Raw genomic sequence first — 15534 nt, forward strand, 5'->3', positions numbered from 1 at the left:
TGATACTTTCTTCTGGGGGAAAAAAGCTACCTGACTTAGCCGTCTCCGTCTTCAAGCTTACGTCTGAAAAAAAATCTTGCAGTGCCTCCATAGGAGTTTGGGGACGTAATTCTATACCACCGCTAATTCGATTCGCAACTCCATAGCGTAGTGATTGCGCCCCAAACCACTTTCTCTTTTTACTTTAAGAAATAACCAGACTTTGCAATTTGCAAAGGGATTAAAAATATACTCAAAATTTCTTATTGTTGTTGGCTCGAGTGAGATCTTTGCCGTAGGTGCAAGGTGGTCGTGATCTCATCTGAAAAAAGCTTCTGACTCAAGCTGTGGATCGCTCCGATGGAAATACACTGTAAGCACGACCCGTTTGCAGCAATGCATAGTAAGTAGGCTGCTAGTTCACTTCTCTCTCATTTAGGACCAATCCCACCACACCTTTCCACCGGTCGAAAGGCATCTCCAGGGTTTATTAAGTGGGGCTAGTGGATAGGGATGTCTCTCGACTTCAAGTAGTGAGCCGAGATGTAGTACTTGACTTGCTCCTCAAAAAAATAGAACCTCCTAATAAATGAGGGCAAAGGGATGGGAAATCCAGCAATAACAACCTGAAACTACAGAAGCAGCGTCTCCCCAATTACATCTCCATCCTTGAGAGCAACTTTCAGAATATGCTTTTACTATCATTTCAACGCAAAAACAAATATTTTTTCCCTTTTCATTTTGTTACCATACATAGAAGGCGTTAAATACCCCTGTTGCCACTAACATTATTGTTATTATTCTTTTAAAAATGTTTCGCTCTTGTTATTTCGAAAAGTCAGTATCTGCTAGATGTTTGACCTGTAATGCATTTTTTAAAAAAGCCTTATACAGACTATTGATATTTTATATTAAACCAAGCAAGGTCTGTCTGCTATTTGGATTGCGATAGATTTAAGAATCTCACGTTTAGATTTAAGGCGATCAACTAACAATGAGATCTTGGTAAGGAAGCTCAAACAATATTATTTGACGACTCCCCTCTGACAGACTTCTTTCCCATTTTCTTTTTCCTTTCTTTTTTTTTTTCCAGTTAAGTCTGAGAAGTTTCCGTTACAAAGTTGCAGAAATGTGTCAAACTAGAGTCCCACGCCTCAGTTTAAGTGTGTACAAATGAAATTGCAGGCAGGACGGGCGAACACTCGAAGAACAACGTATTTAGGAATGAAAGCAGCACCTCGTAGTTTGAAGGGCGGAGGTTTAAATTGTACCAAGTCGTTGTTAGTCAAGTCCCCTTTTAAGAAGAACTGATCAAGGGGTGGGGTCCTGTTCCCCCCCTTAACAAATACTCAGGTCGAGCTCAAGCTGTCTGGCTTGACTGTCTTTCTACTATATATAGAAATAAATATGTATGCATATATGTATATATGTAATGCACGCATATACATACTTGTAAACATATATGTGCACATATTCAATATATAAAAGTATTATTCCTCTGGCATTTTGAAAGAGAAAATTGCTGTATTTCTTCTTCTGATACGGTATTAATCCGGCAAGGTTAAAGTCATGCAAAGCAGCGCTGGCTTGGCAAAGCTGTAGCCCTAGACTTAGCCCTGAAGTTAGCAGATTGTGTGTAATGCGTTTGGCTCGAGATTTGTTGTGGTTGAGAGATTTGGGGAAGATTTATCCATTAACACAGTGTTATGTGAAATGACATCTCCTCTCATGGTGAGTTAAACGCTGGATTAGATCTAGAGATTTCAAGGAAATATAAACTAGAACTAATCACATTTCCCTCCTGGGCTCTGCCGCCTTTCAAGCTAAGATCCTGACGTTGTAAAATGCAATGGCGAAGATTGTGAGGCTTTCTTTTCTTTTTTTCTTTTCTTTTCCCTTCTTTTTCTCTTGCTTACTTTTCTTCCTTCCTGCTTTCTTTCTTAACCGCCCCCCCTTCCCTAGATCTACTTTTATCTGTGGCATAAACAATTTTAGAGGGGAATCCTGGGCAAGACGTCCTGGTCCAAAAATAGAGAAAAGGACAGACAAACCGAATAGTACATTTTCCTGACTGGAGGCATCTTACTTCAGGACTTGTGAAAAAACAATCTTGAGTCAACAAATACACTGCAACTTAAATAATAGACATTTTCGTATTTTAAAAGATGTAATTGTTTTGTGAAAAGGGTAGACCTAAATAAACAGGCATGCGCTTAAATGGGGGTGGGAGTGTCTTTGAAGTGAAAAATTTGAAATCATTATTAATATTATAGTGGCAAATCCATTTTTTTTTCTGGACTTGTCTTTGTGTTAACTCATGCAGATAGAGCATAAATGTAGGAAGTGACTGGTGACTGAGAGTGTCTTTCCAACATTCACTCAAACAATGACAAATCTATCCTAAAGTGCTTTAAGGAGAGAGAGATAGAGATCTTCAGACTTTAAAAATAATTTTAAACAGGTATTTGCCAATTATTTTTAGGAGAGTGATGCAATGTGCCATTGAAAGAGAAACCAGGGGAGAAGTTTCTGTTTTAATTTCCCAGCCCAGTGGGGTTCTTTTTCACTAAGCACATTCCACCGAACAAAATGGATTTGCATGATTTTCCCTTGCCTGGTGGAAGAGTTAATTCAAAGTTTTCTCCTCCTTTATTTCTGGGACCGGAAGCCATGGCCTTGTCTCTGACCTAGGTCTTACCCTGTTAGGGCTCACTCCAGTTATTTGTCTGCTTTCTTTTCACCTTCAAGATCAAGATGAGGGAAGTTTTCTGAGGGATGCAGAGTTAGCAGAGTTAGACTCAGAGACAGAAATGATCTAAGTAAATAGCCTCTTTGAGATTGTTAGAGAAGAAGATATATGAAATTTAAACAGCCCAAGATGAAGGATATTTGTAAACTGCTGGATAGAAATGTAATATCTTCCATGCCCAGATTTTTTTGTTAGGCACAGCAAATGTAGTCTAATTCATCCTTGAGGAGGAGGGAAAGGCTGTAAGCCCTTATAGGGATTTCTTTCTGTTCAAATGGCATTAGTGTATTTGTATTAGCTTATCACTTTGTTGTGAGGAGAGTCATATAGTTATAAGTGGAATAAGTATAATATGCTATCAACATGCGCCGCTCAATCTGGCAATCTTTCTTTAGGGCTACTGCAGGTCTACTCACCTGCACCTGTCTGCCACTTCTCTCTCATAAATACTGTTCCAGCATCTTATGCCTCTTATGTTGTATGCCTTTATTCATGGGAGAAACAAATGGGGGACTTGACTTTAATTGTTTGTTAGCTTAAATACTTAGCCAAAGAGTTATCTTGAATAGCTTGAAAGAATTGGCAACATAGTCAACAGGGAACTAAATAGTACAGACAGAGCCCGGAAAAGGAGCTCTCCTCTGCTTAGTTTCCTTTTTTCCCATTGCATCTCCTCCTTCATCCATGTTTCTGGAAGAACACAAGGTTAATTAAAGAGCAAGCTCTTCACCTTTAACACCTCAATATTGGAAGAACATTTAACTAATGTCTCTTCTTTAAATGAGGGAGCAATTCAGCTGAACTACCTTGGCTGATGCCCCCTGAGAGTTTAGAGCCTTGGAAACTCTAGGGCTAGAAGAGTTGACCCAGACAGAGCAGTATACAAATCACTTTTCCTTTTAAAAACTCAGACTATAGGTTTCAGGGTCAATCCCCTACTCACACAGATATGATGAATGAGTTTACTTTCTAGTTTCTACTGATAGCCTAAAGGATGTCTTAAACCAAATGAATGATGACAGCAAAAGAAATAAAGCTCTGAATCAGGATTTCTTTATTCAATAGGGAATTGTGCTCAATTTATCCAATAGTATAAGGAAAGGTGTTTGTAAGTATCCTTTCCTAGAGTATACAATTAAGGAAATCTTTGTGTGTGTGTGTGTATATATATATATATATTTATGCATATGTGCTCATGTATACAAAAAGAAAGGAAGGATGATGGGAAGTCACAAAAAAATTCCAGATCGATTAGGTTTCATATTGGGAGGTCAAGAACAGTTAAATAGCTAGGAAAGATTTTTCATTTGATCTGAGTTGTTCAAGTTTAATTCAGAGCAGGATCACAGACTAAGAAGTAAAGCAGACTTTTTTTCCCCTGTGGGTTTACACTCACGTCTATGAGTACATAGGCATACGTTAGGCACATGGGCATGGGTCAAGGACTAGATACGTATTCTTTTAACCCTTATTGAACAGGGCACATTTTAAATTATATGATTAGCTTGAAGAGGACACTTCTTTTGGTTGAAATGATAGGACATATCAAGTATGAGAATCCTTACTTATGTCCACACATTATTCTCTGATGGATTACTTTTAATTATCAAAATTCCTGTCCCCAAAACCTTTCTTCCCTCACCTCCTCAACACCCTCTCACACCCAGGATATAGCTAGAAGATACCTAAAATGGAATAGGATATGGAACTTCCCTTTGGCTTTACATATGTTAATTTGTGCTTACTTTCAAGGCTTCTTAAATTACCCAGCTTCAGGAAAACAGTTCCTGCTATTATACATTATTTTACAGTCTGTCCCATCCAAATCTCTTTTTACTTGGAATACTTGACCTGAGACTGACTATTTCTGCCTTTGCTACTTTTCTCTCTGCCTCTTTATGTCTCCCTCTCTCTGCCTCAGTCTCTTCCCATCTCCTTTCCTCACCAGCATCTTGGTGTTTATGTGATGATTCCATGAATATATATGTATTCCCTGTTCTATCTATCTATCTATCTATCTATCTATCTATCTATCTATCTATCTGCTTTGGCTGCTGCGTGTGTATGTGTGTGTGAACAAGGGGCGAAGTCAAGGTTCTTTTTCTCACAGCACTTTATAATATTTTCTTTACACTTGCGGGTAAAGTTTCTACTCCAAGGACAGATGGTTGGTTCCCAGTTCAGAGCCTCACAGTTAGCTTCCCAATGTCCACATCATGTCTTTACATTAAATAGGGTTGTGCAGACAAGGGCATAGAATGACTATGGAAACAGTCCAGGGCAGGTGAGTATGGCTGCCATGTTGGCACTGGAAGACTTCAGTAAATAATGACCCACTCATTCCTTTGAGAGGAGCAATTAGGAGAACTTCATAAACATGAAGTAGGACTGAGGACCAGGGGATTTTGACTGAGATGTTTGATTTAAAAATGTACATAAGTGCATAATGATATTTCACACACACACACACACACACACACACACACACACACCGGGGGGGGGGGAGAGAGAGACAGAGAGAGAGAGAGAGAAAGAGAGAGAGAGAGAGACAGAGAGAGAGAGAGAGAGACAGAGAGACAGAGAGAGAGAGAGAGAGAGACAGAGAGAGAGAGAGAGAAAGAGAGAGAGAGAGACAGAGAGACAGAGAGACAGAGAGACAGAGAGAGGATAATAAAAAATTGAGCCATATCTGGGATGTCTAGCTGCTAAACAAACCAGGTAGTAGGCATGGCAGGGGGCAGGACATGGAGTGAACACTTAAGATATATTTCTTTAAACTAACTAAGAACTTAACTCATTTCTTTATTTTGACTACCTTTATTTGATTTTTCCAAGTAGAGGAGATCTAAGGAAAAGAAAATATTTCTCAGCAAAGACCTCTTCTCACAACATTTCTGCTTCTTTTTAAAAATATTTATTCTTAGAGGTAGTGAAGTACAGTGGGAAAAGAACTGAACTGGGAGTCAGAATACCTGGGTCTACTCTACTCTCCACCACTAATGTGATGTATGATCTGGGGGCAAATCTTGGATTTGTTTCCTTCTCTGTAAAATTGAAGCCAAGGAGGGGAAGATTAGAGGTTCCCTAAAGCACTCCATCCCTCTGAGACTCTTCCTTTCCTATTCTCTTCCCTTTCCCTTCCCTCCCCCATTTGACATTTCTTCTTATCCTTTTCTTTCTTTGCCCTCTTTTGCTTCTTTCTGATTCCTCTCTTCCTTTCCCCCTTCTTATTCATCTTTCTTCCTCCATTTCCCTTCTTTTTACTGTTTCTTCCCTCTGATTTTAATCAATGGTCCTAACATTCAGTATTGAGTTTCTTTCTTCTCTACACAAATAGAACATGTGCTTCCCTATAACCTGACAATGGAAATCTCGTATATAATAGTTCTGCAGCATTTAGGAAGATCTGAACATGCTAGGCTTGGTGCATTATAGGAAGTTAAATCTTAACAGGTTTTCACTGTTACTGAAAATAGACAACTTACTTATATAGTTTCAAACCTCAATACCATAAAGTAAGGAATGTGGGGAACTAGAATTCTGAGTCTTTTTATTGTCCTGAATGCTATTCCTCAAAAGAGACTCTCCAAGTCTTTGTCATGATCAAAAAACTAACGTGAAAGGGCAAAAGTCTTTCTGTTTAATTCAGTTTAACTCTGTTATATTTTCTACAGTCTCAATTGCTACATGCATAGAAAAATGGTCTTTGTAGATTTGATATAATTTTCATGCCTTCTAATCATCTACAAAGTACACTGGAAGGATTTAGCTCCCACTCTCTGCCCCTTGTCCTACCCATTTGGAACTTACCAAAGTTAAATTGACTTTCTGCATCTAAAATTGATCCTGCTCTTGAAAAGCTATGTAGCCCCTTTTATCAAACACTTTCTTAATTCATTGAACAAAGCTTACTCAAATCTAATGATCTGAAGGACTGGCATATTCCTCTTTCAGTGGAATTATGCAGTTGCTTTCTAACTATAAAATTCAATTAAGGATTAAAAAAAAGCAACCACTCTTTCCCCCTTATCAGAGGAGTATTTTAGAATCAAAACATACTGCTGTCAATTTTTTTTAGCATTTTCTCTTTGAAGTAAAATCAAAGGCTTCTCCAGGAATGTTATACTATAGATATTTATGTATTATCTATCTATGTACTATATGCAATATAGATGAAGGCACATATATATGCTTGCATGTATATATGTGTCTGTATATACATATATACAGACACATACACACATCTATAAATGTAGTATAGTTATATTTGTATTTCAGTCTAAACCTGGTTTGGAAACTACTAAGCAACTACTTTGTTGAAGAAAATAAATTCTGAAGCTGTCAATAAATGTTAGTGAATGGCAGCTATCTCTGCTTTCCCAGGTATTAGAAATAGAATATTCCATTCATGATACTTTCTGACAGTTTCAGAAGATATTTCCCAAGTCAGTGTTTGAGCTAGGGTGAAATAGTTACACTGAACTTATAAAAGTGTTTCTTCAGTAACTTTGACCTATTTTATTCTGGAAAGCAATGGAGGTGCTCTTGCCTCCTTGACTTAGTCTGCTCTATCTATTCTGTGAACCGAGGGTATTGCCTCCTGCTCTTGTTCCTGTGCTGACAACGATGCTTGTTACTGCTATTATTTGTTTTCCATTCCAATGCTCTGTAACATAAGTTGTTTGGCTGATTAACAGCTTCGGGCTTAATTATATTTCTCAGTTGCTGCAAGGGGCCACTCTGTACTCTCTTCATCTAGTGGGGTCCCCATTTTAGATCAGCTGCATATTTCTCCTTGCTAAAGGTGAACAGTGCAAATTGGCCCAAGAAAGAGTGATATACTGGGCTCTTAAAGACACTCACATTTTATTTGTGGAAAGCATATCCTTCTACAAGGGTCACTATAAATTACGATGGCAAAACCATTCCACAACAGTTTTACCTTTCCCCTTGATTAAGTTAACTATCTGATTGTTGAGGGCAGGGGAGTGGGAAGATGGAGATATTCCTTTATAACTAATGTCAGTGAAGTAGAACAGAATGTAGAGTATACAGAAGGAAATCTCCACTTCCCTCTCACTTACTTTGCATTCTCTAAGAGGCCAAATGTTATGTCTGAACTATATCATTTTAAACAGCCATGAATGAGCTGTTTGAAACAAAGCTTCTTTTAACAAGCAAATATGTGAATTTCCATCTTAATTTCTGTGGTGAATATTGAAAGTCCTCTTTAAAAAAAGTAGAGGTAGCCATTACCAAGGAAATGCTGAATGGCAAAGAGGAACATGATTTCAGAGTACATACTGTATGATTAAGATCAATTTTTCTTTCCTGTTTTTCCCTTCTTTTTCTACTATGTTTCAGGACATGGAGGAGTGAATCAATTAGGGGGGGTTTTTGTAAATGGTCGTCCCCTCCCTGATGTAGTCCGCCAAAGGATTGTGGAACTTGCCCATCAAGGTGTGAGACCCTGTGACATCTCCAGGCAGCTTCGGGTCAGCCATGGTTGTGTCAGCAAAATTCTCGGCAGGTAAAGGCGGGAGAATCTCATCTCAATTAATTTCCTTAGTAAAGACGCAAAGTGGTGCCCTCCAAAATGAAATGAGATAAATAACAGAAAATGGAAACAAAGGGAAATGAGATTTCATCCAGAATTGTCTAGCAATTGCCAATCCCTACTTTTATTTTTATCTGAATAATTTATTGTCCATTCCGAATCACACAGAAGTGAACTAGTACATGAAATGAGTGAGGTAGAAAAGACATTGGTTTTATGGATGCCTGGCAAGTCATTCTGAAGACTAGTCAGGGAGCAGAGGGCTCCTGTTAATTTCTTCTACCCTTCTTAGATGAACCAGGAGACACAGATGTTTGTGTTGCCTAACGCAAAATGAAAAATTCACCAGTTCTGAAATCATTCAATGAAAGTTTTTTTTTAAGGAATATTAATTAAAAAAAACAGAGTCCCCATTCACTATGTCATTTGAAGTTAATTTATGGGTGAACCTTTATGAAATCTGCAAGTATTTTTCTTTCAAGGCTTTTTATTTTATTTGAAGTAGAATGTTTCCCCAAAGAAACTACAAAATGTACAAAGCAAAACCAATCAGCTTCCCTAAATTTGATATTTGCCATTTTTCTAATGAAGCCTTGGAAGCGCTATGAAATATCAGGTATGTTAATGAACATAAGTCTTATTGTTCTAGAATTTTAATTTTACTTTAGAAAAAAATTAATGTGCTTAACTCCTCCGATTGACTTTTTGACTCATGTTGTCAACCATTCTTGCCATTAGTTCTTCTTTCTCTTCCTATTTCAGAAAAAAAGTTTTAAAAATGTCTTTTCATGTGCATTATAGTTTGAAAATTGTGTCTGAACTGGTAGTTTAAAAAATCGTGAGTCAATTACTTTTTAGCTCATAAAATTGCTGTTTTCCGTATATAATCTCTTAGTTTGAAGAAAAAAAATGGTTTAGTAGTTGTCAAGGAAATGACCTATTGACAAGTGGCATGATGTCCGACTTTAACCTAACTGTACTTTGGTGTTTCTTTGGAAAGCTTGGTACCTTTGCCGCTCCATTTTACTCTTCCACATATCCCTAGTGTCTAGTCTCCAAATCTGATGAGTCTTGGTGTCTTTATTTCTGGAAATAGCATTGAATGACAAGGAACTAAACATAAAGTTTGGGAGAGAGAAGGTGGGGTTGAGAGAGAGATGGGGGGGGAGAGAGAGGGAGAGAAAGAGAGAGGGACAGAGAGAGAGAGAGAGAGAGAGAGGGACAGAGACAGAGAGGAACAGAGAGAGAGAGAGAGAGAGAGAGAGAGAGAGAGAGAGAGAGAGAGAGAGATCTTTTGTTTTTACTGAGATATCTTCAATGAATCTACATTTTATTTAATATTAGAGACCTTTACATAATATGATCCCAAAACTTCCCCAATGTAAGTAGTGACTGCTCCAATTGGAGACACTGGTCGTCTTGTTATGTTCACTCACCATTGCCCCCAGCATCAGGGTAGGGCTAATATGTAAGCAATTACTTTTCTGATCAGTGACACTGTTGAACTCCTTTGGCTTCTTACCGTTTGAATAGATTTGTCATTAGACGTAGTTGTGCTATGAAGTTAACAGCTGCTATGGAGCTTTGTCATTTAAGTTGTCAACAATAAATTGGAATTTCATAGCTCATTATTTTCATAACTAATAACCACAGTGGACAAAATGTCATCCTAATTAGAATTGCCTTTTAAGAAACAACTTCAGCCCTAAAACAATATGACTGAAGATTTCTGAATTGTGGTCACTGAATCCATAGATTATTTTACAGAGAATGAAAAGGACAGAGAAGTAGGAGAGAGATTGTGGTCTGGCAAAATATTCAACACTAGGCCCTTTTAGGAGACATTGAAAGAAAGACAAGTAGAACCCCAACTGGGCTGATATGTACAATGCCAGCACATCCCTGTGGAAGGGGAAACATTTCCATCGTTCATCTGTGGGTCTGGGCTGTACGACACCAGGCACCTGATGTTTCCAGTAGTTGCAGCTTGCTTGGAGCCTGGGGACTGTGTCAAATTGACACAGAGAACTTACTTTTCTCTTCAATGTGTAGCCCATATTGTACTCCTTCAGAGCCTCTAGACCTTTTGGTATAAGGTTTTATATTTAATATTGGCATCTGTGGTCCATATCAATTGAAGCTCTGTCTTTACACATGAGGTTGGCCATGGTCTGTTTTACACAATCCAAAGGGCTGGCAATTTGCATGTTCTATAGTTCTAGAAACCCTAAAGTCCTGAACTCAGAGTTGGGATAGTTTTTGCTTGTTTGTTTGACTTCTAAGAATCTTCACTAATATCTATCAGAAGGTAGTTAGAATTGGTGGGTGATGAAGATTTGATGAGTTCTGGTAGCCTGTCTGGTCTAAAATACATGATGTGCTTTTATCGGAATCACTGCCCAGTGTTGTCTTCAGATAACATGCCAGAGTGCAGAAAGAAACAACCATCTCTAGTCATGGTAGACATGGAAAATTGACTCATGGGACCACAGAAACATGATTTCATATCAGGGAAATGAAAAGGCTGTAAATAGATGACTCTTGTATGGTCCTGGGGATCATAATAACAGGTCTTTGATTTGGATTCAGATGTTTTTGCATTAATTCTTTTTGTTCCCAGATGCAATAATCCATTGGATAAAAATTGATTTCTTGGCTAATGTTTTAAAACTGGGAGTTACTAATTAAAATTTGCCAGTAAGTACAGAATGAGGGAACAGCTTGATTTTTCTATCCAGTCTTTGTCATGCGATAGAAATTTGGAAAGGGGGCAGTTTTCTGAATAATAAATTTAAAATCTCCCTGCCACCCCTCCAGATTAATTTAATGTTTGTATAACATTTGCCAACTTATATCTTAAGTAGACCTATTAAGACTTGGACTTTGATTATATTTCTTTAAATTTAATCAACTTGATAATTAATTTTTTCCAGCAGATTTTGTCTACAGAAGTAGATACAGACTCCACTTATTTAAACATTCTAAATTCCTATTCATTTGCTTTTTTTAAAACTTCAATTTTTTGTAGTTTTATTTTAGCTTAATATACACAGTGTCTGGAAGCTGATGTCTCAAAAGAACAACATGGGGGAAAATAATACTTAGATTTTTTTTTTAGAACAACATTGTAGGAACAGATTGAAAAATACTGTCAAATGATTCTTTCCACCAAAAATTTTATTTTTTCCCAATAACTTTCACTCATATTTATCATACAATAAATACCCTACCATATTTCAATTAATAAAGAAGGGACTACAGAATGAAAATGTCCCTAGAAATTATAATTTGCTATGTGAGAGCTTACTGTACTGTACACAGTTGTGATTATTTTTGTTTTTGTTTTTACCACTGCTTCTGATTAATAACACGTATTTGTACTTAATTTTGGATCCCAGCACACCCTTTAATCTTATCCTGTATCTGTTGTCTTAACGTTATAGAAAAAATATATTTTACATCGTGGTATGATTTCAATTAATGCAAGTTAATCTGTTACAAGAGGGGACGTACCATCGGTATAACAGAATTTCAAATCATAGGATGCAGGGAGGATTTTCAAGGGAGGATTCATCTGCCTCTACATTCATCTGTATTTCCTGCTAACTAATGTCAAGTATCACCTTATTTTGTGACAAAAATCAGCTTTCTTGATTTCTGCCAGTTCCTTATATAACTAAGCATTTTTTTTCCCTCTCCATCTTTGTTATAGGTATTATGAGACTGGAAGTATCAAGCCTGGGGTGATTGGAGGGTCGAAACCAAAGGTTGCCACACCCAAAGTTGTAGAAAAGATTGCAGAATATAAACGCCAAAACCCTACCATGTTTGCCTGGGAAATCAGAGATAGGCTTTTAGCAGAGCGAGTATGTGACAATGACACCGTGCCCAGTGTCAGCTCAATTAACAGGTAAAGATTGTGGGGGAAAGTCATTGGGGTGGGGGTGGGGAGATAGCATATCAATGTTCGAATGAGATGTAATGAAACAGGGATACAGTTTGATGGGTGCCTTATCCTAAAATGGAAGACCTGCCTTTATCTTACTTTTCAAATGGCTTTTTCCAGACTCCTTTTTGGGACCATTAATAATGCAAAACAAAGAACTAGGGCTGTGCTGGGGGTGTATCTGACCTTTTCCTTCCCTTTCCAAGAGGATGTACCCCCTTCAGATGTTGTTGGTGGATGCGCACCGTCAGGGAGAGAGGAACCATTTTGATGCTCTGCCGGGCTATTTGAGATTTCTCCAGGCCTAGACAATACCTCTGCTGTTCCTTTCCCTAGCTTCTTGGGAACAAAGACAACCCAGAGTGTGCTGGGCTGGGCTGGATTTTCTTTTTTAACATTGGTTGTGTCCATCCATCTCTAATTGCCAGGCTGAGACCCCAAATGTAAAGCAATGAGTATAAAATAATCAGACTTGAGGTAGAACCAGGGGATGGGCTGTAGGACCGAAGCTTTCTGGGATGGGCATGAGTGGTCTCTTTTCCATATTCCCAAAGGTTATAGGAGTGCTACCTCTCCTTAGAGCTTCAGCTTCTCCACCTCTGAGGAGATAAGTGAGGTGACTAATATTGCCTCCCCCTCCCCTAATAAACTCAGAAAAGACCCCTTGGTTTGGAAGTAGCTAAAACGGGAACAAAGAAAGTTAGTCTGACTTGTAGGGGAAATGCCTATTTGGCAGTCAGGATAAAGGAGTAACAGGATAAGACCAAATTGTCCTGTTCCATATCTTCACGATTGTTATTTGTTCATTGTTGGAAAAGACTGTTTACTTAGGTTGGGTTTGGGGTAGCAGGTGTTCAGTGTTTGAAACCTCACAGTGGCGTCGGTTAGCTGTTAAAATAAACCATGGCGAGCTAATGGATACATGGCTACAAGTACATGGATCAAGGGACCAAGAATCTTTGTAGGAAGCAAAAATAACATTGGATCCTTTTTGCTTCCATGTCAAATTAGGATGTATTTATCAATGATTCTCTCCCTCAGGAAAGATATCAGAGGTCTAGAAAAACCAACAAACAAAGTAGGTCTTAGTGGAGAAGCCAAATAATCGTACAATTGAGAGGAAGATGTAAAGAGCCATCTAGTCTATTTCCCTTTTATGGAAAGTTGGTGAAACTGTGGTGTAAAGAGTGACATACCCTTGGTCACATAGGCAGTGACAGTCTGGATTCCCAATTAATTCCTAAGACTGGTGCTTTTTTTATTGCTATTTTTTTTGCTACTTGAGAAACGACACACATTTTGTGTGTGTGTGTGTGTGTGTGTGTGTGTGTGTGTGTGTGTGTGTGTCTGCTGATGTCATATCTTCCTTGCAGCCTGCTTCCTGCTAAGGGAGAAATCTTTTCAAAATGAGCTGGTTAGGGAAAGCCCAGAGAAGGTCATAATTCCTAGAGGTGATACTCATTTGGGAGAGGGAAATCCCATCAGCACCTGGAGTGATATGGGGTCAGAGCTTTCAAAATCAGATATTCTTAATACAATTTACTCTAAATGATTTTAGTACAATTGTGTGAAATGTCTGCCTTACATATGGGTTCACATGGATCATTTTTAGTATATCAGAATTTTTGTCAAGTTTAAAAAATTCTCAAATAATGAATAGATTCCATAGGAGAAAGAGAGGGAGAGAGTGGGAGGGAGGGAGGCTGGGTGGGGGGGGGGGGAGAGAGAGAGAGAGAGGGAGAGAGAGAGGAGAGAGAGAGAGAGAGAGAGAGAGAGAGAGAGAGAGAGAGAGAGAGGGAGGAGAGAGAGAATAAAACAAAAACCCAAACTATGCAGACCTGTTACTCAACATCAGAGAGAAGAAAGCAAAATTTCTCTTTAAGCAGATTGTTGTGGGCTAATTTTTCTGTCACTCAGGGACAAGGATAACCTCTCTGATGAAGAGAGGACCACTTTGGTTCTTCATTCATAAATATATTATTTCTTTAATTTTTTTATTGAAACTGTGTTTTCATCTAAGTTACTTTGTCTTTGAACTAAGAATTGCTGACTTTTGGGGTTATTTTCTCTTCATTGACCTTGCTGAAGTCATTCTCATGAGATGTATCCTGGTGTAGTCAGGAATCAAGTCCTGTCTCTGTCATGTATTAATTGTGTGACCCTGAGCAAGTCACTGCCCCTGATATCTCTCTAAAATGTTACATTGAAGGGTAGGTGCTGATCTGCATTGGGAGAGGGAGTTTCCTCATGGGGAAATCCTTATACTAATAAAATCACAAGTGTGGGCCTTCCCCCTGCCCACCAAAGTGTTCTTAGTTTAAGCATGTGTTTCATGAAGAGTTCTTTATACTAAGAAAATCATAGGTTGTGTCTTCAAAAGTCATTGTTCTAAGAATGTATTTAAAGACCAGATCTCTTAAACATCTGCACTGGAGGATCAAAGGATACTTTCCCTCACTAGGGCCTGGGGTAAGGGCACAGAATTTTGATGCACTGAATTTGGTGTAACTGGATTCAATGTCACTTGACTCAAAGACTGCAGGATAGAGTGGGAAAAGCACTAGATTTGGGTGTGAACAGATTTGGATTTAAGACAATAGCTATGTGAAAGTCATTTAATCTCTGAGTCCATTTCCAGTAAAATTGGGACCAAGAATCTTTATAGAATGCGATAGTGCCATTAGACCTTTCTCACCTTTATATCGGCTTAGGATGCATTTATCAATGAGAAATAATAGATAAATAGATAGATTGATAGATAATGCACTGCCTCTCTCACAGAGTATTTTTTTAAAGGAATGGCTTTTGTAAATTGTAAAGGGCTATATAAATGAAATTATCATTATTATGAAATGATTTTCAATCATAATTAAAAGACCATATTAAATTGCATTCAGCAAATATTTATTGTGTTCCACATATTCCAGAGTCTACTGGGCACTGTCCATAAAACTTCGGAAGGCCCTGCCTCAATGAACTGACAATTTCATATGAAATCATTAGAAGACAATATGAGATTGTATATAATCAAATGTCAAAACATGTGTTAAAAGTTGAAAGTAAGTGATAGTAAAAAAAAATTCAAATTTCTGTAGCATTTCAGTCATGTTTTTAGTGCAGTTTTAAACTACACTAAGATTTTTGGGCACATATATACAACTTGTTAATTAGGCAGCTCATCTGAACTAGAAAATTGAAACCAATATTAAATATTGTAAACCTACAAATACTATTTTTTGTATGACTGAAATGTCCCCAGAAATTTGAACAATTGTTATTATCACTTTTATTCAACTTCTACCA

General features: G+C 37.9%; 1 protein-coding gene across 1 annotated transcript in view; it reads left to right on the plus strand.

Moving 5' to 3' along the window:
- The first annotated feature begins 339 nt into the window (after positions 1-339).
- PAX5 (paired box 5) overlaps positions 340-15534 on the plus strand; it is a 326813-nt gene continuing 311618 nt past the window's right edge. The window contains exons 1-3 of the mRNA XM_036765702.1: positions 340-382; positions 8093-8258; positions 11998-12195. Coding sequence (XP_036621597.1) covers positions 340-382; positions 8093-8258; positions 11998-12195 — 407 coding nt within the window. The remainder of the gene's footprint in view (positions 383-8092; positions 8259-11997; positions 12196-15534) is intronic.

The sequence above is a fragment of the Trichosurus vulpecula genome, chromosome 1 (genome assembly GCF_011100635.1).
Source record: "Trichosurus vulpecula isolate mTriVul1 chromosome 1, mTriVul1.pri, whole genome shotgun sequence".
NCBI classification, from domain to species: Eukaryota; Metazoa; Chordata; class Mammalia; order Diprotodontia; family Phalangeridae; genus Trichosurus; species Trichosurus vulpecula.